The 27,331-nt window shown below is 42.7% G+C and overlaps 1 protein-coding gene and 1 long non-coding RNA gene across 2 annotated transcripts in view; both read left to right on the forward strand.

The window, feature by feature from the left end:
- Positions 1 to 27,331, forward strand: part of LOC122681675 (poly(A)-specific ribonuclease PARN-like) — a 108,482-nt gene that overhangs the window by 36,767 nt on the left and 44,384 nt on the right. The window contains exon 4 of the mRNA XM_043884041.1: positions 26,265 to 26,342. Coding sequence (XP_043739976.1) covers positions 26,265 to 26,342 — 78 coding nt within the window. The remainder of the gene's footprint in view (positions 1 to 26,264; positions 26,343 to 27,331) is intronic.
- LOC122684584 lies at positions 2,531 to 8,004 on the forward strand. The gene is made up of 4 exons (XR_006338106.1): positions 2,531 to 2,620; positions 3,415 to 3,479; positions 4,937 to 5,014; positions 7,683 to 8,004. It is a non-coding gene; the product is annotated as an uncharacterized LOC122684584 (long non-coding RNA).

Consider the following 27,331-nt stretch of genomic DNA (forward strand, 5'->3'; position numbering starts at 1 on the left):
GAATTTCCTCTAAAGAGCAGCATATACTCATTTTGAAGTTAATGGCGTTTTTTAAGGAAATAGTTTATTTACTGTTAATTTTAACATCCTTCTCTGCCTCAGCAAAAACATTATTCTGCTGTTCAGGCATAATTATTGTGGCAAGTTTATGGCATCTTTTCAAGCCTTGGTTAGGCTAATTGAATGTCTGAATACCTTTATGGTATTAAAATTTTTTCTGGTTCTCTATAACTGGGTTTCTTTTTCTTGGCCCTTAAGGCTTTCTTGGAGCTTCCCAGGTGACACTAGCAGCAAAAGAACCCACCTGCCAGTGCAGGAGACGTAAGAGAGTCGAGTTTGATCCCTGTGTCAGGAAGATCCCCTGCAGGAGGAGATGGCCCCCCCAGTCCAGGATCCTTGCCTGGAGAACCCCGTGGACAGAGGAGCCTGGCGGGCCGCGGTCCTGGGATCACAGAGAGCCGGGCTGAAGCGACTCAGCGCAGCACAGCACGGCTTTCTTCCCGATAGTTCTCTTCAGAATACTTAAGTGTGATAAGATGCAGCAGATTTCCTTCCACCTAATGCCAGTTTAGAGAATATTTGCGTTTTTATGAGAACTGTGTTGCTCCGGACTTTTCTTTAGGCCCGTTTGTTCGTTTTCACTTGCTGGTTTAGACGCCGCTGTGTGTCTGGCGCAGCCCTGACGGCATTTCCCTGCTCTGGCCAGGCTTTTTCTTTCAACTCGTGCAGTTTTCAATCTCGTTATTCTTGTGTTTATTAAGGGCAATTTCATAGAAAACATATACTCTCAGTTTTATATGGAAAACAAAGTATATTGTTACAGGGAAAAATGTTAAATATGCCTAAGTTTGATTTTTGATTTTTTGGAGACATACCTAGGAGAAACTTAAGATGAGTATGCCTTATGCAGAAACTTTAACTAAGAAAGATTAAATGATCTTTAGTAATGGATTCTCACCATATGTTGACAGGTTCATATTTGCATATTTGTATAATCTGTCCTGATTTCAGATACTCCTCCTTATTTTCTCTTTATTAAAGACATTTATAAATGAAAATACTCTTTGGGCCTACTTATGGTCTAGTAATGTGCTTAGCCAATATTTAAGGCACTGTGGGGATACTCACAAAGGAGGTTAAGATAGTGAAAGATACTGAGATCACAGTTCTATTTACATGAGAATCGAGGGTCCTAAATGAAAAAAAAAAAAAAAAACCTACTGAGTATTTGCTGTCTGGTAAAAGAGGATATATAACTGGTAGTGATAAATAGTTTATACATTGTTCTGTTTTTAGCTTTGTGGAAATTTTATTTTCTCATATACGTTCTCCCTTTTAACAAGTCACATGACTGTGTAGTCTACTTTCTCAGAATTAGTGTTCATTAGCCTCCTTAATGAAGATTTTTACAGTCAGAGTGGAAGAGGGCCAACTTTTTATTGTTAGTGCACAGCATAATTAACCATACAAGGTTTGTTTATTATAGCCGAGAACTAGAACAATGCTTCAAAGAGGAAAACACACAGAAGATTAGTGAAGAACAGCAGCGTGTGAGGCTGGCCAATTGTAATAATACCTTCAGTGGGTAGTTGGTAAATTTGTAAGCACATGCTTACATTTTCCAGATAATAGGAACTAAAATGTCTGATTTTAATTGCCATTTCTGTTACACTGTTGCAAGGAAATAATGGAAATTTTGCTTGGAGAAATGATTGTATTGGAGAAGTGTTATGTATAGTTTGATTCTGAAAGCCTGAGCTCTTTACAAATGGGTAATGTTACAAAAGTAATGAAATTCACTCTAAGGCACAGTTTTTTTTGGGGGGGAGTGGTTTCTGATTTTATTGAATTAGACCTAAAGAAAAATGATATATTCCAATAACTAAATAATAAATTTGCAATAGATAGTGTGCAGAGAATTTAGGGTTTTGTTCAGCCTATGTTTTCTGGGGAAGTCCTGATTTCAGATACTCCCCCTCATTTTCTCTTTATTAAATACATTTATAAATGAAAATACCCTTTGGGCCTACTTATTATGGTCTAGTAAATGTGCTTAGCCAATATCCCGACAAGGCACTGTGGGGATACATAGAAAGAAAGTTAAGATAGTGAAAGATACTGAGATCACAGTTCTATTTACAGGAGAATGGAGGGTCCTAAATGAAAAAAATAACAAAAAACCCTACAGAGTATTTACTGTCTGGTAACAGAGGAAATATAACCGGTAATGATAAATAGGTTGTACACTGTCCTAAAACGGGTACACGGGAAACCCTGAGTTCTCACATGTGAGTACGCAGAATACCGTGTTCTCCCTCAGATAATCTGCACGGCGTCTGTCTCGGGGGTGTCTGCACCCTGTCATTTTGTTGTGGAGACTGAGTTCCGGAGAGCTTACGTTGTGGAAGCGCACACGAAGCCAGAATTCAGATCCTAACTTTAAATCCCATTTTCTTTCCACTAAACCCGAATAAATGGCTAGATACCCTCAAGGGACAGAATTTCTTCAAACTTGAGTCGGTCGGCATGGTGTTGGATGTCATCAGTGAAATGCTCAGACTGAACTCATCAAAGAAGGAATCGGCTAGGCCTTACCTGGCTCCTGACAGTACCAATCCAGGTGAGGAAGGGACTCTTGATATTCATAATAATAGCATGAGGGATTAAAGTCGTCAGAGTAAGCAAGTAGTTCTGTTCAGAAATAATATATTGAATTAGAAAGGCACTTTATAGTTTTAAAGGACACTTCCATATCTGTTACTTGAGCACCTTAAACCTTTCATTAGATCTGCCGAATGATTGGTTTTGTTCCCTCTTGAACCTTTCTCAGGTAAAGAAGAACCATGCCTCTTTAAGTCCAGAAATTGTCTTTGCGAATTAACATACATGGATCTTGTTGGGCAGTTATGGATAAATGGACGGCTGAATGAATAAACAAAAGGACAGGACTCAAAAGGAGTAACAAGATGCTTCCAGTTGTTTAAAATAGACAATAAAATATATTTTGAGCATAGACTACCTGGTTATATAATCAGTTAAAAATGAGGCACTTCATGAAATCTTCTGAAACCGTAGTGGCACACATCCTCGCCAAGAATTACACGGGAGGGCGTGACAGCGCGCCTGGGTCGTGGCCCGGCGCTTAGAGCGTTCAGTCACTGCTGTTAAGTGAGGAGGTGACCACAGGGGAGACTTCTAGTCTTACTCCTTTTTCCATTTCTCAAAAAGCTGCTTCCCAAAGAATACAAAAAAAAAAAAAAAGAATCTTTTAATTGCCGAAATATTATACAACTAGACTAGTTTTACACGTTATTGTTCTGGTGCTGTATTATCTTGTTCTTTATTGTCTGATGTTTAAATCAGAAAATAACCTGGTTATGTATTACTTATATCTAAGAGTCTATCATCTTTTAGGCAGAGATGTTTGGGCCTGAAGAGGAAGAATTCTTCCAGGGTGTTGGAAAGGCATCTTCACGACAGTGAGTTGAACATAGAGGTTCCTTTGCAAAGGCACTTCCCGTCTCAGCTCTCTCCCAGAAATTAGCTTGTAAAACAATTCTGCTGACATTTACTCCTTCTCCCTCCTCTCCCCGCTTTAGGAAGAGAAACAATAACTTGTGAAAAGTCACTAGTAAATTCAGTTTGGTTTTCCATTGTGCCCAAATAGCGACCCTAAAACTGTAAGTTGTAAACGTCTTAGTGTTGGATTTAAAAGAATAGTATTGCTGTGCAAAACGTTTGATTAACGTAAAGCTTCAGAAGAGCCCATTGTGTGTGCCAGGCAAGTGTATTTTGTCTCCGGTTCCCAGTTCTTACAGATTTTGTTCTTACTTCTCTCTATTGCAGAAGCATAGATCATGTTGCTGTTGTGTGTGTGTGTGTGGTTAAATACATTTTCTTCCATTAGCAGAGCGATCATTGATTGACCTGATATGGCCTGGCCTCACACATTTCTGTAGATGATTCCATTAGGTGACGGCCTTAATGACAGGGATCTGATTCCATTTTTAGACATGGGAATACTCACCAGGCAGTGTGGTCCGAATTGCCGCACATCCTTACTGGCGTTCCTCTCACTTTTATAGAAAGGAAAGGAATTTCTGTGGAATTTCCTTGAGACTTCAGCTTAGTTTTATACTATAATCCCTGACTGAAGGAAGGGTTAAGGGGGCCAGGTGAAATTTGAAATTGTTCCTCAGAATTTGAATTCTGTCAGCTAAGTGGAATATTGAAAGTTTAGAACATTCAGCACAAAAACATCTGACCAGTTTGTATATGGAAATCTAAAAAAAAAAAAAAGTGCCACATTATATGGCTAAGTTAGAAATGTTGAAATTGTATGGCATCCGAACTATTGATGCTTTTAGAATTTTTAGTGCAAACATTGTCTCACATCATTGTGTCTTATTTAACTTTTGTCAATCCAAGTGTTCATCCTTAATCTCCCTTGAAGAAAAGAGAGCGTGCTTGAGGGAAGGGTTGTTTAAGGAGACGAGGTGAGCGTGTGGGGCCTCTGCTGCCTCCTCGTCAGCGCGTGTGTGTCCCTCAGTGAGAGACGAGAGACGCTCTTCCCTTCATCCGTTCGCAGCAGGACGAGCCGTGAGCCCAGCAGCACTCAGGAACACGGGCTCTGCCGGCCCAATGGGAGGACGTCACTTTACCGGCTGGTGTAAGGAGGTGGTGGTTGTTTAGTTGCTCAGTTCTGTCTGACTCTCTGCGACCCCATGAACTGTATAGCCCACCAGGCTCCTCTGTCCATGGGATTTTCCAGGCAAGAATACTGGAGTGGGTTGCCATTTCTTTCTGGTTTAAGGAGGTACTCAGAGGTAATTTTTTGACTGTGTGCAATTTTTTCCTTTTATGATGACTTTAGAATCTAATTCTGGTGTGATTTTGCTGTAATTTTATGTGCATTAAAGATTAACTCTACCAACAGAGCTGAAGCCAAATGGAGGCATTTGAGAACAAATGGTTTTGAAAAATCCTGGACATTCGGTGAGATACTCATAGAGAAGTAAGTCTTTAATAAATCTGTTTTCATTAAAAACTGCTTAGTATATTTTCCCTGATGCTAGGAAAGATTGAAGACAGGAGGAGAAGGGGACGACAGAGGATGAGATGGTTGGATGGCATCATCGACTCAAGGGACGTGAGTTTGAGCAAGCTCCAGGAGTTGGTGATGGACAGGGAAGCCTGGCATGCTGCAGTTCCTGGGGTTGCAAAAAGTTGGACATGACTGAGCGACTGAACTGAACTGAGTAGGTTTTCCAACTCCTTAAAACTTTGACCAGAGAGAAAAAGTGGGAAGCAAGAGATTGATTCAGGATAGATAGAGATAAATTAGCTACGATTAGGGATTGTAGTGACCTTAACAGTAAATGTATACATTAAGTAAAAATCAGACCATTTAAATTAAATCTGCCTTAAGTTAAAACGGCTTCTATAGTAACCTAAAGTTTTAAATATATGTATTCTTTTTTTAATGTAAAGTATTAATTTGTTTTCAGTTTTTAATTATTTTTTCACCAACATAACATTTCTAAACCATTTCAGACTTACGGTCCATATTTATACTAAATCTACAGCCTGTCATGTTAAATAAGTTGTAAATATATATATATATATATATATATATATATATATATATATTCTTGAAGGATTATTTAATAGCTGATAAGAAACAAATGTCAGACCCTGCCAACCCTGTCTAATCTTCACAGTTCTGAGTGGGTCAAGAGACCCTTTTCAGGAGCTTGTATGTATTAACTTATTTCTCAGCAGCTCTGTTGAGAGTGAAAATAGTTGTTATTACAAGCTTGTAGATGAGAACCTACAGTGTAATCACAGGTAGAAAGTCACACAGCTGTTAGGTACGTGATCGAGGGTCCCACATTCAGACTGGCTCCATTTCCTGCACTCTTAACACATCTTCTGTGCTGACTCTTGATTGTTATTTTTGTGTCATTTGTAAAGGTCTCAAATGCCCACTTCACTGTGGGCAGTGCCTACTTTAGGGGTCTAGACTAGGCCTTATTGCTGTTGTTCAGCCCCTCAGCCGTGTCTGACTCTTTGTGACCCCATGAGCTGCAGCACGCCAGGCCTCTCTGTCCTTCACCATCTCCTGGAGCTTGCTCAAACTCAGGACCACTGAATCAGAGATGCCATCCAACCATCTCATCCTCTGTCGTCCCCATTCTCCTCTCGCCTTCAATCTTTCCCAGCATCAGGGTCTTTTCCAGTGAGTCAGCTCTTCACATGAGGTGGCCAAAGTATTGGGGTTTCAGCTTCAGCATCAGTCCTTCCAATGAACACCCAGGACTGATCTCCTTTAGGATGGACTGGCTGGATCGCCTTACAGTCCAAGGGACTCTCAAGAGTCTTGACAACATCACAGTTCAAAAACATCGATTCTTCGGTGCTCAGCTTTCTTCACAGTCCAACTGTCACATCCATACATGACTATTGGAAAAACCATAGCTTTAACTATACAGACCTTTGTTGGCAAAGTAATGTCTCTGCTTTTTAATATGCTGTCTAGACTAGGTCCAGACTCTGAAAATTTTCTCATTTTGTATCAGAAGCTCTAATGAACATGAGGCTGAAGAGTGGTGACATCACCTCATTTCTACCTTATGTCAAACTAGATTATCAGAAAGCTGGTTAGGTCTATATTTTAGTACCGTTCCCTAATATCTTACCAGTCTTTCTAAATGCAGTTGTATGGTAAATACTTCTTCGTCTGTGTCTCCCGTGACACGGTCTGTTCAGGTGTTCGGCCGTCCTTTTGTAAGAATTCACATAGCAGATTCTTCAAGGATTTGGTTTCAAAGGAAAGTTCTCTTACAGACGGGCACATCTCCTCCTGTCAGCCGCTGACAATTACTTAGCCTGTTGTGCTTTCTATTAATATTTGCTTTGGCTGCAAGGGAGCTTGGGGTTATAGTTCATTTTAATTACAGTAACTTTCTTAACCTAGGCTTTTGATGGGGTAAATTTCTCCTCTGGCTCACTGTGGCTGGAGGTTTTAAGCTGTCCTCTGTGTATCAGCTTCAGGGAGTTCATGAACCCCTTTGAAATGATAGGAAAAATTATTTGTATGTTCAGCTGGGAACCTGGGGGAGTTTCCTTGGTGTTTATCAAAATTTCAGTGACCTCCACCTGCTCCCCAAAAGTGAGGAACCATTGTTCTCTGGACTGGCTATTCATTTTATATTTTAATGGTCTCACAAACTCTCTTGTTATAATCTGCTTATAACCTTTTTGGCAATAGGTTGATTGTAAATCATACCTATACATTCAAATCATTATCCTGTTTCTCAATTTTGTCAGAAAATTCTCTGACAAGTAAGTTAATTTTATCAACCGGTTCTCTGTAATTTTAAAAGACACTCAGTCTTAGGAGCTTAAAGAATAGTTGATGTATTCATGCATATCATGTACCTACTACATTTATTTTCTTTTAAAGGAGCTTTTCCCTCTTAATTTATTGCCTTAAATGTTGTTGTTCAGTAGCCCAGTCATGTCCAACTCTTTGTGACCCCATGGACTGCAGCACACCAGGCCTCCCTGTCCCTTACCATCTTCTGAAGTTTGCCCGAGTTCGTGTCCATTGCATCGGTGATGACATCCAGCCATCTCATCCTCTGACACCCTCTTTTCCTTCTGCCCTCCGTCTTTCCCAGCATCAGGAACTTTTCCAGTGAGTCGGCTCTTCACATCAAATGACCAAAATACTGGAGCTTCAGCTTTAGCATCAGTCTTTCCAACAACTATTCAGGGGTAATTTCCCTTAAGACTGCCTGGTGTGATCTCCTTGATTCAAGGGACTCTCGGGAGTCTTCTCCAGCCCCACGGTTTGAAGGCATCGGTTCTTTGGCATCCCGCCTTCTTTACTGTCCAGCTCTCACCACTGTAGGTGACCACTGGGAAGACCAGAGCCGTAACTGTATGGATCTTTGTCGGCAGAGTTTTTTGCTTTTCAACACACTGTCTAGGTTTGTCATCGCTTTCCTGCCAAGAAGCAGTCATCTTGTGATTCCATGGTTGCCGTCACCATCTGCAGTGATTCTGAGCCCAAGAAGAGGAGCTCTGTCACTGCTTCCACCTTTTCCCCCTTTATTTGCCATGAAGTGATGGAGCCGATGCCATGATCTTAGTTTTTTTTAACACTCAGTTTTAAGCCGGCTCTTTCACTCTCCTCCTTCACCCTCATCAAGAGGCTCTTTAGCTCCTCTTCACTTCCTGTCGTCAGAGTGGCATCACCTGCGCTTCTGAGGTGGTTGATGCTTCCCCTGCCTCTCTTGACTCCAGCTTGTCACTCACCCAGCCCGGCATTTCTCATGCTGTGCTCAGCGCACAGGTTAAACAGACAGGGTGGCAGCAGACAGCCCTGCCGTACTCCTTTACCATGCCCTTAAACAGCGAATAGTAAAGTATTTGTAAAACGATGAATTAATTTATATTTTGAATTAACATTTTAAGCAATTACATGTACAGCCAAAATCTATACATGTAAACAATATTCCTTCATCTTCTTCCTTTGTTTTGTGGGTAAACAGAAAAGATTCTAGCCATTCTAATCATTTTTCTGGACTGTTTCTATTTTAGGAGAAACAACTCCCAAAATACATAGGGTAGAGTTACCAGCCATTTTTAGCTAGACCTGTGCATTGATAGGTAACAGTCATACCCATTGGAGGAAAATAAAGCCTGCGCTGCCAACCTCACTACTCAGATTAGTTTCCACAGCTGTCGTCTTAAGTGTTTTTTATAGTTTTTCAAATGCAAATTGTACTGACAGGTACTCTACAGAATTGTGCTATAATCCAAGGGGGCACGTGTATTATGTTTTTGATTATAGAGGCTTTTTGGTCTAATTGAGTGTTCTTTTGCAACAAAATAAAATTACAGTTACTCAAGTTGGAAAAAGGGAGTAAAGCCATCTGCTTTTCACTAGGCGATGTCTTGGTTGTTTAAATCTATAAGTTGTATGTAAATACATATTTTTCTCCTGAAGAGTTGATGACTGACAAAAAGAAATACTACTACCAAAGTGTCATTATAATAAAAGCGATTGTGTCTGTGAATTATATAGCAGTGTGAGTTATGGTGTGGGTTATAATAAATGACTCAATAGTTCTTCACTCCCTGGTTATAGAACCCTGTGAGTAACAGAGATCCAAGGTTGAAGACTGAGGAAAATGAATCCCACACTACCATCCAGCTTGCTACTCTGCAGGCTTGGTATGTGGAAAAAGAATTTGTATGACTTAACCACACTTAACCACACACATTAAAATTTGGTGTGCCAACAAAAACAGATTTCCTTAAATGATATGATTTATATTCCCACAATAGAGAGAGCAGATCTGCGGCATTGTCTTGTCCCTCATTATAAAGTGTATTCTGCTGTTTTATTCATATTGTATTCATATATTCTATATATAGCCTATAAAGACACTGGTAAGGTTATAATAATGGGTAATATTTTCTACATTTTATCTCTTAATGAGGAATATTTGAACATTTATTGAATGTGAATGGCATGTGAATGGTTCTGAAGTAGGTTTGTGGGAGCTGGCAGAGACGACACCTACTTCTTACCACTGTATAAATGAAAAAAGCTTAGAGGAAGATGTAGCTCTAACTGAAAACATGTTGGTTGTGCTTCAGCAGCAAGAGAAATGTTCATAACCTTTGATTCAGTAATTTAACATAAGGGACCCTCGCTTATGGAAAATAATTAAAAATAAGGACTGGGATGTGTAATAATGAAATGTGAAAGTAAACAATGTTATGTGACGAGAAACGGCTAAAGTTAATCCTTCGGATGGTTATGTATCCAGTGAAAACAAATGGGCAAACTATATAACAATATGAAAAGATGCATGTAAGAAGGAGTAGATGATACTATATATCATAAATGATAAGTTTATAAAATGTACATATTTTAAATATTTGAAAGGAAAAGAAGAAAATTTAATTTCTAATAAATTAATTAATCTGGGTTCAAGTAATGAGGTTACAGATGCTCTCCTTTCCTCCCTTCTGGCCTCTCTGAAATAGTATTATACTAATTTAAAAAATTAAATGTAGATTTACATTTTTAAGACAGTCTAGTTCTTGTTCTCGAGGAACTGCTAGTCTAGTGGGTTAGAACTACAATAAAAAGAAATAAGTTATTGGCATGAGAGAAACTTAAGTGCTCTGCGAAGACTCTTGAAATTCAGTTTTCTACATACTGGATTCTTGTAAAGTCAAAGGAACCTTAAAAGTTAATATTTCTTAATGAAATAAACTTAATTTTTAAAGGCACTGAAAATGTCTAAGAATCTAAAACTATCAATGAGATGCTGTTTCTTCTATTCACATCTTGATGGTAGAACCATTAATTTGCATCCGGTACTATTGTGCTGGGAATAGTCAGCTAGGTATTTATTTAAATACACTTGTGGCATGCTTATAAACCCTCCTAGGCATGTATCTGGGGGTGAGGATGAATGAAGAATGTGGTCCCAGCTCCATGGGAGCTTTGTATCTGATTAGGCCCTGCTTTCAGTCACACTTTATTAAATGCTTCCACCAGTGTTTACATTAAGAATGACTTGAAACCATGGGAAAGAGGGAATTTTGACTGAGGGATGCAGGGAAGACTTCCCAAAGGTTATATAACAGGCTGTGAGCCTTGGAGGATGATGAAAGGTCACGAAATAAGCAGTATTTTTTTCATGGATCCTTGGAAGGCAGCAGAGGATCCATGAAATAAATAAAAGGAAGGAACATGGAATAAAATGAGTAAAGGCACAGAAATATCCTGGGTTTAAGGGACATCCAGGTTGCCGCGTGTTTCTGGAGTTGTAAATAAGTAGGTGCGCGGGGCCAATGAAAGGAGGGTTGGTGGCCAGTGTTTGAGAAGCTGGCCCCTGCTGGTTTGTGCGGATGCCTTAGTGAACAGACGTGAAGGTGGCTCTGTTCTCAGGGAACATGTAGTCCAGTATGGGGAACGAGAATTAACTAAAAATCCAGTGTATTGGTTTAAATTTGTTCATGAAGATTTTGGGGGGCTTTATTAAAATTCCTTTCACGAAATCCCGATTCCAGACAGTGTGGTGCTTTTTGTTCTAAAGGAAACCATCAGATGTTGTAGGACTACAGCGGGGGAAGGGGGCTCTGATTCTGCCTGGGAAGGCGGCTGGAATAGTGACCCGGGAGGACTTGCTATAGGAGGCTGTAAGTGAGCCTGGCTTGAGGGGTGAGTGGCAGTTAGCGGGCAGGTGGGAGTGAGGAGAAGAGCAGTCTGAAAAGGCAGGTGTAGCCCGGTTATTAAAGGGATGCAGGTGGCTCTGTTGGCTTCTTTAAGGCATTTTTGCATGTGCATCATATGTCAGTAAATGAATCACCACGTTTAAAAGAAGTTTGATGATGAGAGGGTTAAGCCAGTGCTGCCTAGGTGGTCTGTGATCTCACATGACTTGGCCAGCTTCGACACATCTAGAACAGTTTGTTGGGAGACAGTAAGGACAATTTAAGCTGTGGCTTTTATTTAATTTTAAAACAGCACAGTTTAAAAGGTAAAAGTTTCCTATTTATTAATGATATGCTATATGAGCAGAAAGCAAGAATTCAGGAATTCAGGGAGGCAGCTAAAGAGAGTTGAGAAATACAGATATAGAAGGAGCTACAGTAGGGAGAAGTGACGTTCCCAAGGAATGGATACGTTCCCAAGGAATGGTCTTGGTGGGAAGTGGTGGGTAGGTCTAGGAGCTCTCCTTTTTCTGTCTCACAGAAGATGAGCTTCTGAATCCTTTGCTTTTTTTTTTATTACAAATAGGGTCTTTGTTATCATTTTCAGCAGATTTAGCTTCTTTTAATCTAAACTGTTTTCAGTGTTGGGTAAATTTCCCAGTAGCTGCGGTTGAGATACTAAAGCACAGTGGCTTTTGAGAGAGTACTGGTCACTAAACTTACTTTCCCAGGCCAGGCTTTGAAGTTAATTCAGGAAAAGTCAGAGACACTGCCCATCCTTATCCTGTGAGGCAGCCGTGGAGGTCCTTCTGTTTGTCTGCTCTTAGGAACAAAACTGGCATGGGGATCATGCCACCTGACTTTGCCTTTGTTCTTATACATTTCAGATTACAGAGTTCCGTTCGCATACGTGTACTTGCAGTGTGTATGCTAAGTGAAGTGAAAGGCGCTCAGTCGTGTCCGACTGTTTGCGACCCCATGGACTGTACAGTCCACGGAATTCCCCAGGCCAGAACACTGGAGTGGGGAGCCTTTCCCTTCTCCAGGGGATCTTCCCAACCCAGGGATCGAACCCAGGTCTCTGCATTGCAGGAGGATTTTTTACCAGCTGAGCCACAAGGGAAGCCCAAGTATGGTAAATACTTTGCTAAAATGAATAGGATTGCATCTATAATCATTTCTAATTAATATAATAGTTTATTTTAGCTATTTAAATATCTCATGTTGAATGCTTGGAGACTTATATTACTGTTTTTATTAGTCTTTTATTTTAAAAGATGTTCCATAACTGGATGTATGTGCCTCTGTGCATTTTTATTAGTAATATACACTAAAATAACTTCTTGGACAAGAAACAAGTTAGTTTAAACTATATTCCTGAAGGATATGTTATTTTATCCAAGAGCATTTTAGTTCTTAGTTACAAACTCCGAAAAGTGAGGAAAGTATGATTTATTGAGGTTAACGTCAATTTCTTTTAAAGCAGTTAATAAACTCCTTTTGGAGTTAGTGGTGTATGTAAATTCTTCATAATAATGTTATTACTAAATTAGGTCAGTGCCTGGCTGCCTGTTTTGATCTGAGTTCTTTCTGCTTTTTAATGCAGTGCATTAGATATTGCTTTGATATTTAGTTGTTTACTTAGAATCTTTATATACTTGTTCTAAGGCTCCTACATGTAAACGCGCACACACACACTCTCAGACTCTGACACCACCCCAGAATCACTTTCTCCGTATTATGGTCCACGTCCACTTTATTCCTCCAGAGGTTGCTAGCATGGCATCTGGTCTAGCCTGAGTAATATGCAGTTTGTTTCAGTTCTGCTAACGCATCTGCATGTTTTGATAGAACATCAGGCACTTAGAAAAGAGTAAAAATCTATCTGTCTGCCCGTTGTGACTCAAGCAGAAAGTGGCAGCGAGTTATTTCTCCGTTTCCCTCGGTGTTTGGGCGATGGTTTGGATGGGCCTTTCCTTCAGGTGGACGCGGCCGTGGGAAAGCTGTCGGTGAGTCTGAGCCACGGCGCCTCTGTGGGTCTCCACCTTCCAGGAGAGGCCGGGCCAGAGCTCTCCTGGCCCCAGTGTCATCTCAGGGGGGCGGACGCGGTGATGGTCCTGCACCCGGCTCCGGCCAAGGCCCGTCTCGGTGACTGTGCCCACCAGCTCTTCTGTGTCGGCGCCGGCCGCCCTGCACCCTGCCCCGGCAGTGAGCGGCCCGAGCCCAGCGCCAGTGCGCCCGCTCCGGTCTGAGGGCCCGGCTCCTGAGGGCGGTTCTGGACGGCACAGCGCTGCTGCTTTGCTGCACGCCTTGCCCCGCTAAAGGGAAGGAAAGTTTCATGTGTTAGGACTCTTCTGGCTTCTTACTTTTTCTTTTTAGCTTCAAGGTACATTTGGAACCAAAAAATACTCAGTGTCTAGTACTAAACATGTCACCGTCACTTTCGTCTCTCTGTTTTTAATTTGGAGAAAGTATCAGTATTTTGTAGAAAATGTGCAGTATACAGACTGGCATTCACCTCATCTTTCTTCATCCTCCAGGACTGCAGGTTAATAATCATAAAGAAATCTACCCCTGATGTAACTCCTATGTTCTGTGTTTTTGCTTTTCTTTATTCAGATCTGCTTCTCATGTGTTCAGCCACTGCCATGAAAAACAAATCCCTTCCTAGGAGAAATGAGTGTTAGAAATGGATCTAAAAAGAAAAGGTTAATGAGGAGAGCTGACAGTGCACATAACCGTGTGATTGCTCAGTAAATCATGCGTTAATTACACGATGAAGGAGGCCAAGCCGGCACCGGACGGATGGGGTGTCAGCAGGGCGGGGCAAGCGGACGCCCTGGAGATATGGCGGGCCGACGCGTGGATGGGAGGCGGAGGCGCATCAGGGAGCGGAGACCGTGACTGCGGGACGGAAGCGGGAGATGTCACCAAGGGTAGACTGGAGCACGAGAGGGGATGAGTCGTGGCCCTGGGAATGGTCTTGCTGAGAGAGGGGTGAGCAGTGATAGTAAAAAGGAGAAAAACGGCTTAAGCTGATTCATGGTCTATCGAAAAAAGTCACCTATTAATGTACTGCTTTTGAATGGCCACTTTAAAAGAGCTTTGCCTTTCTACAGTATTCTTTATTAATAATGACAGTAAAGCTACGAAAACCCAGATCCTTATGTTGATTTTAACAATCACATTTCTTTTGGTGGTGGTCTTCTAAACATGGCTCTAACTTCTGGTAAGAATAAGGTATTTACCATGATATTTTGACTTAAACGCAGTAAAAGACTTATCCTGAAATACGGAGAATCTTTGGCAACTTTAAGGTACCATTTTAATACAAGTGAAGTCTGGGGTGGTGTTTGGTACCTGCAAATTATTTTTTGAATGCGCCTTATTTTTAGAGCAGTTTTAGCGGAGATCTCCGTGTACTCCCACACTGGCAGACCGTGGCTGGGGGTCCCGTTGTCACAGCTGACACACACTTCCTCTCCGAGCCCGGGGTCCACTGCGGGGGGCTCGCTCAGGTCCTGGGGCGGAGGCGCGTGTCTCCGGAATGGTTTGTTCGGAGTGCGTTTCCCTGAGGCCGGCATCGGGGAGGCGGAGGCGGCCGGACGGCCACACGCGCCCTCTCTCCCGGCGGGCGTGCCCCGCTGCCCCCTCTGCAGAGTCCGGCCAGGACGGCCGCCGCGCTCCGCGGGGCTGTGTGTGCGGGCACCTGCCACGCAGCCTCGTGTGAGACTAGGTGTACAGTTCTATCATGGAATGGTCAGTTAGAAAGACACGTTTATTTTAAACAAAGTAGCTTGGTTGAGTCTAAGGCCAGAGGTGAATGGCTTTAGTGGTGGAGGGGGCTCGTGACACGGCTGCCCTGCGGCCGCCAGCGCTGGGCGTCGGGCGCTCCGCCGCCAGGGAGGCTCTGGGCCGGGGCCGGGGCGCCCTGGAGGCCGGGAAGGGCTGCGGGGCCAGCGTGTCTTCACGGCCTTGCAGGACTTCTGACATCTGTGTTTCGTTTTTTAATGAATGAATTTATTTTAATTGGAAGACGATCCCCGGAGAGTATTGTGGAGGCCTCTGACTTACATCCGCGTGACCCCTCCCTCCTGAACCCCTCCCCACCCGGCCCTGCAGCTTGCCAGGGAGCACCTGCCCTGCGCTCCTTGCGGGTACGTCACACTCCCATGGCTGCTACTGTACCTGTGGCAACACACATGTTCCAGCGCTCTCCTCTCCAGTCGTCCCGCCGTCTCATCCAGCCGTGTCCTAGAGACTGTTCTTACATCTGTGTCTCCTTTGCTGCCCTGTTTGGACATAGGATCGTTGGTACCGCCTTTCTAGATCCCATATATGTGTGTTAATATGCGATATTTGTCTTTCTCTTTCTGATTTACTTCACTCTGTATAATAGGCGCTGGGTTCATCCGCCTCATTAGAACTGACTCAGATGCGTTCCTTTTTATAGCTGAGTAATAGTCCATTGTGTATGTGTACCGCGACTTCCTTATCCATTCATCTGCTGAAGGACATCAGGGTTGCTTCCATGTCCTAGCTATTGTTTGTAAACTATTTGATGATGGCCATTCTGCCCAGTGTGAGATGATACCTCATTGTAGTTTTGATTTGCATTTGACATCTGTTTTTAAAATGAGTGTTGCAGTGGGCAGAAAGTCATGAAAAGGTACTTTAGATTATGGGAAATATGTAGAACATGAATGTTATCAACCAGTACCTCTGTGGGGTTTTATGAGTGATGGCTGGCCCACTGAACGGCTGTCTCCTCTCTCCTGAAAACACAAGGCTCTAGATCACTAGATCACTGTCTGTGGGATCTGTGTGTGTGTGTGTGTGTGTGTGTGTGTGTGTTGGGGGGGGTGGCTTGCACACATGCATGTGCACACACTACTTGTTAATATTTGTAAGTATGTGTGTGTATTCACTTATGATCCCAAGATCTGCTAATTTTTGTAAAGTAATATTTAAGTTATTTTGGAGGCATGGTTTTCTAAGATATTAGTTTTTTTCCCTTTTCTCTAAATAGTTAGTGAAAATGTTGCATTGTTACTGTATTATTTCTTCTCACGAAAGAACAGTATTATTTAAAAAAAATCACTCAAATGCTGAAATGTTTTTTTAGAGTAGAATTTGATGACCAAAGCTTATTGCATGTGTATGATTGCATGTAGAAAAATTACCTTACATCATAGCTACCCTGTGGAAATTGCTTGTTGAATGATTTAGCATATTTGAAGAGATTCATGGTGATCCAGTTCCTTATAGGGAAGATTTCTGTGAAAGATTTCAGGATAAAGTTATGTAGAGAACTTTCCCAATTCAGAAATAAAATTCACTGATTTTGTTTACCTTTTTCTGCTTTATAGTATCAACAAGAGTTACAGGTAGAAAATATATGGAACTAGGTGGATAGATTGCAAAATCCATCTTACATTCATTAAAGATAATACTTGCTTTGAATTCTCTTTTCTTTCAAAAGTATTCCCTAGACTTCTTTTTGTAGAAACAAGTTGTCAAACGGAGAAGAGAACTAGGGCCCAGAGGACACAGAGATTGAAGGAGAATTTAAATTTCTTTATGAAAAGCAATTCACTGTTGCACAAAAGTAAAAAAAAAATTTTTTAATTAAAATGTTATTCTTTCCTTGATATCATTTAGAATAGAATCTGTGTCCTTGAAAACATCTGAGTTATGAAAGTGGTTTCTGCTCTGCTACTCCTGTTTTGTTGGAAGCCCTTGTTTTGTTTAATGAATCATTATACATATGGTAAGCTCAATGGGTATGTTATAAAATTTGAAGACACTATTATTAATCCACATATTATGTATGTTTATAATGCTCTTTTTTTTTAAGAATTAGAAAACAAAAAAGATTTAGAAAACAGTTGTAAATTGTAAGCCTGTACCAAATTGTTGTCTGTGGCAACAATTTCATAGTGTAGTTTTAATTTAAAAAACAATATCCCCAACTCGGTGGTTTGCCTTAACTTCTACATAGACAGAAGTCTTTTCTAATATCATACTTTAAAAGGGACTTTCAATGATAATTTCTAAAGTTTTTAAAGGATTCTACAACACCCTTACATTGCTTACTAGTAACCAAATACTGAGTTCCTGTAAATTGTAGCAATTTATCACATATGAAATATGATCTTTTTTTTAAAAAGTCAGTTCTTATACATGATGATGAAAGAACTCATTTTCACATCTTTAGAAAACCACCAGGATGGTCATACTGTTTAAACCTTAGCGTAGTCTCAAGTTTCAGTTTATAAAGTCTTTAGTCTCAGAAAGACATAAAACTCTTAAGAGTTGTGCTAGTTTGTTTTCTAAGTGTGCAGAGGACAAGAACTTCCTTCTGATGAGTAAAAGCAGGTGTGACGTAGGTGTTGTGAAACAGAGATCTACCTCCTGGATTAGTGTCCCCCCTTCCGTGATGAGGATGGGAGCAGAAACAGTTGGCTTGCAGGGGAGAGGACACGTGTGGCTGGGATGCAGCGGTCTGTTGGCGCCTCACATCCTGAGCCATTGGGACAGCTGGGGTGTTCCGACAGCCAATTGAGTTAGGTGAGCAAACCATGGTTTTCCATCTTTCCATCTTTTACTCATTTTCCTCAGGCATTAGTTCATAAAGTCAGAAAGATACCATTTACACAAAGATCTTTAATGTGTTTAAGTTCAGCTTCTTAAGTAAATGAGTTAACATGTGGAATAGAATTTCTGAGGAGCATCTGCCAGTTACCGTGTGGTATTGGCTTTGGGATAATTGATATTTGGCTGCTCTGACAGTAATAGGCTACCAGATCAGCTGCTTCTTGAGTCTCTCTTTGGAACATGCTAATAGGGTCATCTCAACAGAGTGGAGGATGCTTATCTTTTAAAGCGTTTATAGTTGGGTGGGGTCTTTTGTTTAAGAGCTGTAATGATATGTGAGTCAACTTAAAAGGAGCACTCAAAGACCTGACTTTATACTAATATTTATACTAATATTATAAATTTTGGTCTAGATATTTAGGACTCAGGGTAAGCTTTTTAAAACATATACATATTTTATAAAATACATCATTATATCTAAACAATACCAAAGTAGTGTTGTATTTAATCCTTTTTTATTAAAGTTTTGGTGAAACAGCATAGATCCATAATAACTTAGAACAGATAGGCTTAAACCTCCCACCTCCCTGTTTTGTCTGTTTTCTTCTTCAGTAACAAACCTCGAGATTGGGCACGCCAGACTGCAGTTTATTTGTGCGTCTGTGCTCCTGTCTCCGCACAGAGGGTTTGCGGTGAGTGATGATAGCCACAGCACCAGCAGCGACAGCATAGTTAGCATTTGTCGGGTGCTCCCTGTGATCTAGGTGCGTGTTTCTTACACCAGCCGTAGGAGGTGGGGACTGCTCTTACCTGTGTTGTGCACTTGAGAAAGTGATGCTTACAGGAATTGAGTAACTTGCCGACATTTAACATTCTGGGAGATGGAGGTAGAATGCTAGCCTCAGAAGTCTAACCTTTGCTCCCAACCTCTACAGAATCAGTAGGGGTAGAGGAACAAGACGGAAACATTGAATATTCGTGTCTTCAAGTCCCACAATTCTTGGGACTCAACCATGAATTTGACTCTAAATTTCCTATAGCAAAAGAAAAAAAAAAGTGGGAAGGGTGAATGGGGTTTGGGAGAATACCATTTAAAATCTTTTTCTTAGGACTTAATCCTCAAATAGAGCCCCCTTGTGGGTGCCTCCAAAGGAGACTCACTGGGATCAGATGCTGGAAATGATTTCTTCATAACACTGCCTATAGTATATGGGTGATGGGTTTAATAGGATTTTTTTTTTAATCCCACAACAAACCATAAGGCCAGAATGCCCAAGCATGATCTGGGCAGTGAGATGCCAGAGAGCTCAGCTGGTAGAGAATCTGCCTGCAATGCAGGAGACCCCCCGGTTCAATTCCTAGGTCAGGAAGATCCCCTGGAGAAGGGATAGACTACCCACTCCAGTATTCTTGGGCTTCCCTTGTGGCTCAGGTGGTAAAGAATCGGCCTGCAATGGGGGAGACCGGGCTTTGATCCATGGGTTGGGAAGATCCCCAGGAGAAGGGAAAGGCTACCCACTGGAGTATTCTGGCCTGGAGAATTCCATGGACTGTATAGTCCATAGGGTCACAAAGAGTCAGACATGACTGAGCATGCATGGAGTGGCTTGATCCATTTGTAAGATCTAGCCTACTCCCTCAGAATGGAAGCAGATACTTGCAAACAAAGCAACAGATAAGGGATTAATCTCCAGAATATACAAACAACTCATGCAGCTCAGTATCAAAGAAACACACAACCCAATCAAAAATTGGTGAAAGATCTAAATAGACATTTCTCCAAAGAAGACATGCGTATGGCCAAAAAAACATGGAAAGATGTTCAACATCATTAATTATTGTGTACATGCATGCTCAGTTATGTCCAACTCTTTGAGACCCCATGGATTGTACCTGCCAGGTTCCTCTGTCCATAGAATTTTCCAGGCAAGAATACTGGAGTGGGTTGCCGTTTCCTACTCTGGGGAATCTTCCCAACCCAGGGATTGAACCTGCGTTTCCTGCATTGGCAGATGGATTCTTTACCACTGTGCCAGCTGGGAAGCCCTAATTATTAGAGAAATACAAATCAAAGTACAGTGAGGTATTACCAATTAGAATGACCATCATCAAAAACTCTACAAACGATAAATGCTAGAGAGGGTATGGAGAAAAGAGAACCTTCCTTCACTGTTGGTGGGAATGTAAATTGGTATAGACACTATTGTGAACAGTATGGAGATTCCTTGAAAAGCTAAAATAGAGCTATTACATGATCCCACTCCTGAGCATATAGCCTGAAAAAACTATAATTTGAAAGGATGTATGCTAGCCACATTATTTACAGTAGCTGGGACATGGAAGCAACCTAAATATTTATTGGCTGAGGAAGGGACCAAGAAGAAGTGGTATGCATATACAGTGGAGTGTTACTCAGCCGTAGAAAGGATGGAATAATGCCATTAGCAGTGACGTGGATGGATCTGCAGATTGTGATACAGAGTGAAGTACGTCAGACAGAGAGAAATACCATATAACGTTGCTTATACATGGAGCCTAGAGAATTGGTACAAGTGAACTTACCTGCAAAGCAGAAATAGTCACGGACGTAGGGAACAAACTTCTGGTTCCCGTGGGGAGGAGGGGGTGGGCTGAATCGGGAGGTTGGGATTGACGCACAGACACTGCTGATGCGCTGTGTGAAGTAGGCAAGTGATGAGGACCCGCCACGCAGCCAGGGAACCCTGCCCGGTGCTCCGGGATGACCCGGATGGGAAGGAGGTCTACAGCAGAGGGGACGTGTGTGTGTGTGTGTGTGTGTGTTACTGACTCACTCTGCTGGGCAAGAGAAAGTAACACAGCGTTGTAAGGCACCTGGAGTTCAGGAAATTTTTTTTTTTTTTTTAAATCCGGAATACTGAGAGGAATGACATAGATGGCTGCACATTTGCCACTTAATCCGGGTCTTTGTGTCTACTTCAGAAGCACCAAAGTATACTTTGTGTATACTTCAAATGAGCAGATCCTGGCTGACATCTCTGTTTTGAAAATTGAGAAGGGTAAACAAGAAACGGTGACAGTTGTTCATTTTATTAAGCTCACAATTGAGTGGGTAATTATCCCAGGCAGGGGGACTGTCATGGAAGCCAAGAAGTTGAATTTCCAGTAAGAAAGCGTTTTTTCAGGTCTGTGGAGTGCGCAGAGAAGTGCCAGGTCAGAGAGGACTTTAGTGTCCACTGCGTGGCCACAGGCCCCGGGTGCCTCAGCAGGGGCAGCGTCGGAGGAGTAGTCACCCTCGGTGCTCTGGGCTGGGGAGGAGTGCAGGGCGCAACCGGAGCTCCTTGTGTAGCCTGCGCCCGTGGGTGCATGCAGTCCTGGGGAGGAGAGGCCCGGTTGAAGGACTTTTGTATAAGGAACGGAGGAGGCCTCAGGCCGTTTGCACGTCTAGGGGAGGAAACCAGTGAGGAGGGAGAGGGAAGGTGAAATGCAGAGCCCGACGGGGGTTGCACCTGGGCATCTGGGGCGCGGGTGACGGGGCTTAGAGATGCTGGGGCTCAGGTCGCGGCCGCAAACGGTGGCCAACCGATCAGCCGTCAGAGAGGTGCTCTCCCCCACCACTGCCTGCCCTCCGCTGTCAGGCAGCGCCGCGCACATGCGGATGAGGTCTAGGACAGGGGGGTGAAGGCTGGGGGCCAGTCACGAGTGGTGACCCGCCTGGAAAGGTGACTGGGCCAGCAGCGGCGCTCCCCTGACCCTGGAGATGGAGCTGTCATGGGAGTGGGAGTTAGGCGAGCCAGCGGGGAAGGCGGAATAGGCTGGAGGGCGACGCAGAAGCGGGCACCCTGGTGAAAACCCGCGTGCTTCCTTCCACTCTCCTCCCGGCGGCTGACTCTGCTGTTGCCCTGGGCGGCTCCGGGTGCCCCGGTGCTTCCTCACCCAAGGGGACGCGTGTGCAGGGGGCCGGGAGCCTCCCGAGGAAGCTGCGTGCTCCGCTGGTCTTAGAGGGCGCTGGTGTCGGATGGCCATGCCCGGGAAGCCCACCTAAGGTTGGCAGGGAGAGTTAAAAGTAAAAGACCAAAGGCCTTGGGGCTTAGGGGCCTTGTGTTTTGAAGGAGTCTTTAGTCATTGTAAACAAAAACAGAATAGAAAAATCTCTCAGGATATTATCATGGGATACTATTTTACATTGTGAGCATTTATATTTTTGTTGGTCTTTATTTCTAATCGTGACTGTGATTCCGGGATTATTTCATTATATAAACATCGATAAAGAAAAAGTTAATCATGGTATTAATATTGTTACAGAATAATTTTTTGTATTGACCTAAGGAAGAAATAAAGAAGTTTTGTTCTTTTAAAATTCTTTTCAAAACAAAGCAAAATAAGGCTAAGCTACTTTAAGCGGTTGCAGTGTCCTGGGAAAACAAAAGCTTTGGTGCATATGCTTTTGATAGTAGACACTGTGACCGTATTATGTGCGCTTTCCTAATAATGTCTGATGTTATCAAATTGATTAACTCAACATGGGGACTCATCAGATTTAACTGTGGTTGGCAGCTGTACACTAGAAGAATAGTAATACAGAAGGGGAATGAAATTAGCTTTTTAATCAGCTGCGTTAAATACAGAACTAAAAAATGTATCCAATGTGTTCATTGTTTCACAGCAACGTGTGCGACTGTAGAATTCACAACAGTAGCCTTTCCATTATCCTTCCCAATAAAATCCTGACTGGTATTTTCAAAGATTGGCTACTGCCAAAAGCTGGACGTGCTAATTAGATTTTCATCTGATAATTGATAGTGTGGGTTTCAAGCATTTATGATTTCCTGTGGGCTTCAAAAGTCAGCATTTGTATCCATAGATTATATTTACTGTGTAAACCTCAGACTAGTCAACTCATCTAAGAACTAGAACCTGAACCACTGATGACTCCTCCTCGGAGCAACATAAATATTTCTCTGAGAAATTAGTCATTGCAAAAATAATTATTTTCCTTTTTGCTTTTAAAGATACAAGCATGAAAAGTTAATAAATGATACCTAAGGAGGAGCCCTCAGTTAAGGGGTCAGGGTTGATTCTGACTCTGCCCGTAACTGTAGCTTGAGCCGCGGAGTGCTGTAGACAGTGACTGCCTGCTTTGCGCAGGTCGCTCAGGGCGCTACCGTTCTGACAAGAACAGCAAAGACACCAGCTTCCTTGGAAACACCGTTTGGATGTCCTGAGAATCTCTCTTGAGGGCAACAGTCATTAGTTAAGCTTTAAGGACTAATTTTCAACTGTTGAGAAATAAGCGTGACAAAACTAGCCTGAATCTCTAGATTGTGTAGCATGAAGTGTGTGCAGAGAATTTCCTCTTCCGCTAGGTGTGACACCCAGCTTTTAGTCTGTGTTCTAAAGCTGTTGAGCTAGTAAAAATGTGAGTATTCAGATATTCCCCAGTCAAATGTTATCATCTGGAATTAAGATAACAAAATAGCTGATAAGTGACTGAAAAGATATGCAGATTATGTGGGACAATTTTCACCTCTGGGTTAGAGATCAGTTTTCCAAAAAAAAAAAAAATACATTAAAGTGTTCTTAGATGCGTTGTATGTTAACACATAATCATGTTAAATGCATGTATGAGGAGTAGTGTATATTAAATTTCTCATGTCGCTTCAGATTTGTAACTTAATTAGTACAGTGTCATGACTAGTTTTAATTCAGAGAGTTAAATATATTTAATTTAGGGGGAAAAAGCAATATTTGTCATTTAAAGAAGATACAGTATCCCCAATAGGTCCCCATTGTGAGAGAATGTAAATTTTACAGGTTTGATAAGTCCCTGAATATGTTCGGTTAGATAGATAACTTACTCAAATGTAATCTTAACTATAATCTTGCAGGTGAGAGAGTATAAATATTTCAGGTTCAAGAGGGATTATTTTGAGGAGTTTTAATTGCCAGTGAGCAGGAGTTTATTGTGATCCATACAGTCAAAGGCTTTGGAACAGTCAATAAAGCAGAAATAGATGTTTTTCTGGAACTCTCTTGATTTTTTGATGATCCAGCAGATGTTGGCAATTTGGTTCCTCTGCCTTTTCTAAAACCAGCTTGAACATCTGGAAGTTCACGGTTCGTGTATTGCCGAAGCCTGGCTTGGAGAATCTTGAGCATTATTTTACTAGCGTGTGAGATGAGTGCAGTTGTGCAGTAGTTTGAGCATTCTTTGGGATTGCCTTTCTTTGGGATTGGAGTGGAAAATTCTGAAAGAGATGGGAATACCAGACCACCTGACCTGCCTCTTGAGAAATCTATATGCAGGTCAGGAAGCAACAGTTAGAACTGGACATAGAACAACAGACTGGCTCCAAATAGGAAAAGGAGTACGTCAAGGCTGTATATTGTCACCTTGCTTATTTAACTTATATGCAGAATACATCATGAGAAACACAGCTGGAAGAAGCACAAGCTGGAATTTAGATTGCCAGGAAAAATATCAATAACCTCAGATATGCAGATGACACCACCCTTATGGCAGAAAGTGAAGAGGAACTAAAGAGCCCCTTGATGAAAGTGAAAGAGGAGGTGAAAAAGTTGGCTTAAAGCTCAACATTCAGAAAACTAAGATCATGGCATCTGGTCCCATCACTTGCATGGGAAATAGATGGGGAAGCAGTGGAAACAGCGGCAGACTTATTTTTTTGGGCTCCAGAATCACTGCAGATGGTGATTGCAGCCATGAAATTAAAAGACGCTGACTCCTTGGAAGGAAAGTTATGACCAACCTAGATAGCATATTAAAAAGCAGAGACAGTACTTTGCCAACAAAGGTCCGTCTAGTCACGGCTGTGGTTTTTCCAGTGGTCATGGGTGGATTTGAGAGTTGGACGGTGAAGAAAGCTGAGCACCTAAGAATTGATGCTTTTGAACTGTGGTGTTGGAAAAGACTCTTGAGAGTTCCTTGGACTGCAAGGAGATCCAACCAGTCCATCCTAAAGGACATACATTAAAATATGTACGTCCTGGGTGTTCATTGTAAGGACTGATGCTGAAGCTGAAACTCCAGTACTTTGCCACCTGATGCGAAGAGTTGACTCATTGGAAAAGACCCTGATGCTGGGAGGGATTGGGGGCAGGAGGAGAAGGGGACGACAAAGGATGAGATGGCTGGATGGCATCACTGACTCAATGGGCATGTGTTTGTGATGGACAGGGAGGCCCGGCCTGCTGCAATTCATGGGATCGCAACGAGTCGGACACGACTGAGTGACTAAACTGACTGACTGAGGTTGGTCATAACTTTCCTTCCAAGGAGTAAGCGTCTTTTAATTTCATGGCTGCAATCACCATCTGCAGTGATTTTGGAGCCCCCCAAAATAAAGTCTGACACTGTTTCCACTGTTTCCCCATCTATTTCCCATGAAGTGATGGGACCACATGCCATGATCTTAGTTTTCTGAATACTGAGCTTTAAGCCAACTTTTTCCCTCTCCTCTTTCACTTTCATCAAGGGGCTCTTTAGTTCCTCTTCACTTTCTGCCATAAGGGTGGTGTCATCTGCATATCTGAGGTTATTGATATTTCTCCCGGCAATCTTGATTCCAGCTTGTGCTTCTTCCAGCCCAGCGTTTCTCATGATGTACTCTACATATAAGTTAAATAAGCAGGGTGACAATATACAGCCTTGACGTACTCCTTTTCCTATTTGGAACCAGTCTGTTGTTCCATGTCCAGTTCTAACTGTTGCTTCCTGACCTGCATACAGGTTTCTCAAGAGGCAGGTCAGGTGGTCTGGTATTCCCATCTCTTTCAGAATTTTCCACAGTTTATTGTGATCCACACAGTCAAAGGCTTTGGCATAGTCAATAAAGCAGAAATAGATGTTTTTCTGGAACTCTCTTAGCCCTGCTGCGTCCAGGGAATGAAACCCACCCTTGGCCCCGCCCCACCATGACGCAGGCGCACGTGACGCGCGCCGGCGCGCGCTGTTTCCGGAAGTCGCCCCCGCGGTCTCTGCCGTGGCTGCCAGCGCTGTCGCAGCGGAACTTCGGGAGTGGAACGGTCGAGGCGGGCCCGGGCGGGGCCGGAGGCCTGGCCACTCCGCAGAATGGAGATAATCAGGAGCAGTGCGTGTCCGCTGTACACCTCCCTGCGTCCTCGGGGCACTTCCTCACCCGGCCTGCTAGGCCCTCACCGCGGCAGGTCTACTTGACCCGGCCTGGGGCAGAGGCAGTCCCCTCAGGGGTTTGCTCCCCTTTTGCGCTTCTTGGGGCCTTGTTCGCCTTTGGCCTGTGCACCCCTCGGGGCTTATATCCCTCCGGTCTGTGCACCCCTTAGGGACTTGTCCTCTCATCCCAGGATCCTTGGCAGCTCCCCTTCCCTCCTTCCCTATCCCCCTAGTAACCCGTGGGCAGAAAGCCAGGCCACCAGTTCTGAGCCTCTTCTCGGTTTCTCCGCAGATTTTCAGAGTAATCTCCACAAAGTGTACCAGGCTATAGAGGAGGCCGACTTCTTCGCCATCGATGGGGAGTTTTCAGGTATCCCTCGCTTGCAAGCTCGAGGCTGGCACCCTGCAGTGCATAGCCAAGCCTCCTCCTGCCCGCCACCCCCACCCCCCACCCCCGCGCCCTCCTGACCCCTGGCCTGGGCTTATACCTGCTGGTCGCTCCTCCCTGTTTGAGTTTTCTGGGTCAGGTTGCATGAGTCTCCACGTTTCCTCTTAAACGTTTCAAAAGCACGAAAGAGGTGCGGTGGGTTTCCTGATTGGGTTTGTGGTTGTTCGAACTCTGAGGGTTGCAGATAAGAGACTACGCTTTTGATGCTGCTTAAAAACAGCTGGACAGGTGTGGGACAGCGCTGGAGAGTTAGGGTCAGGCCTTTTTTGATGTGTGGTGAAATACACATAGCATAAAATGTATCCTTTTAACCATTTTTAAGTGGTTTTAAAGTTAAGTGAGACTGTAACACTGGAGTGCCACCATCCCCACCGTCCATCTCCACAGAACTTTTTCATCTTCCAGGACTGAAACTCTACACATTGAACAGTAATTCCCAGCTCCTCCCTCCCCTCTGCCTCTAGCAATCATTGTTTCTGTCTCTATGAATTTGACTAGTTTAGACATTTGCTCTAAGAGGGCTCATACAAGATTTGTGCTTTGTGGCTGACTTTAGGGTTGGACTTCTGCAAATAAATGAGGGTATTCCTTTAGGCATTAGTGAACGTGTTCACTGCCTGCCTTGGCGTGGGTGTACACATGTATCTAGTACTTAGATTAGTGTAACTAACAGTTATAATTGCAAGGTTCTTTTTTTTCTTTTGGATCAGAGATATCCAATTTTTGGTAAAGATAGCCGTTTTTGCTACAAGTTGTGCTTGTTTCAAAGACTTCAGCTCTTTCTAAAGGAATCCATGCTGGGCATAACTTTGTTTTTACTGGGCATAATCCATTACTGGATTATAATTGCTTAATTATATACATATAGTTATATAAATAATGGTATAGAATTATAATTACTGAATTATGAT

This window comes from Cervus elaphus, chromosome 1, assembly GCF_910594005.1.
Source record: "Cervus elaphus chromosome 1, mCerEla1.1, whole genome shotgun sequence".
NCBI classification, from domain to species: Eukaryota; Metazoa; Chordata; class Mammalia; order Artiodactyla; family Cervidae; genus Cervus; species Cervus elaphus.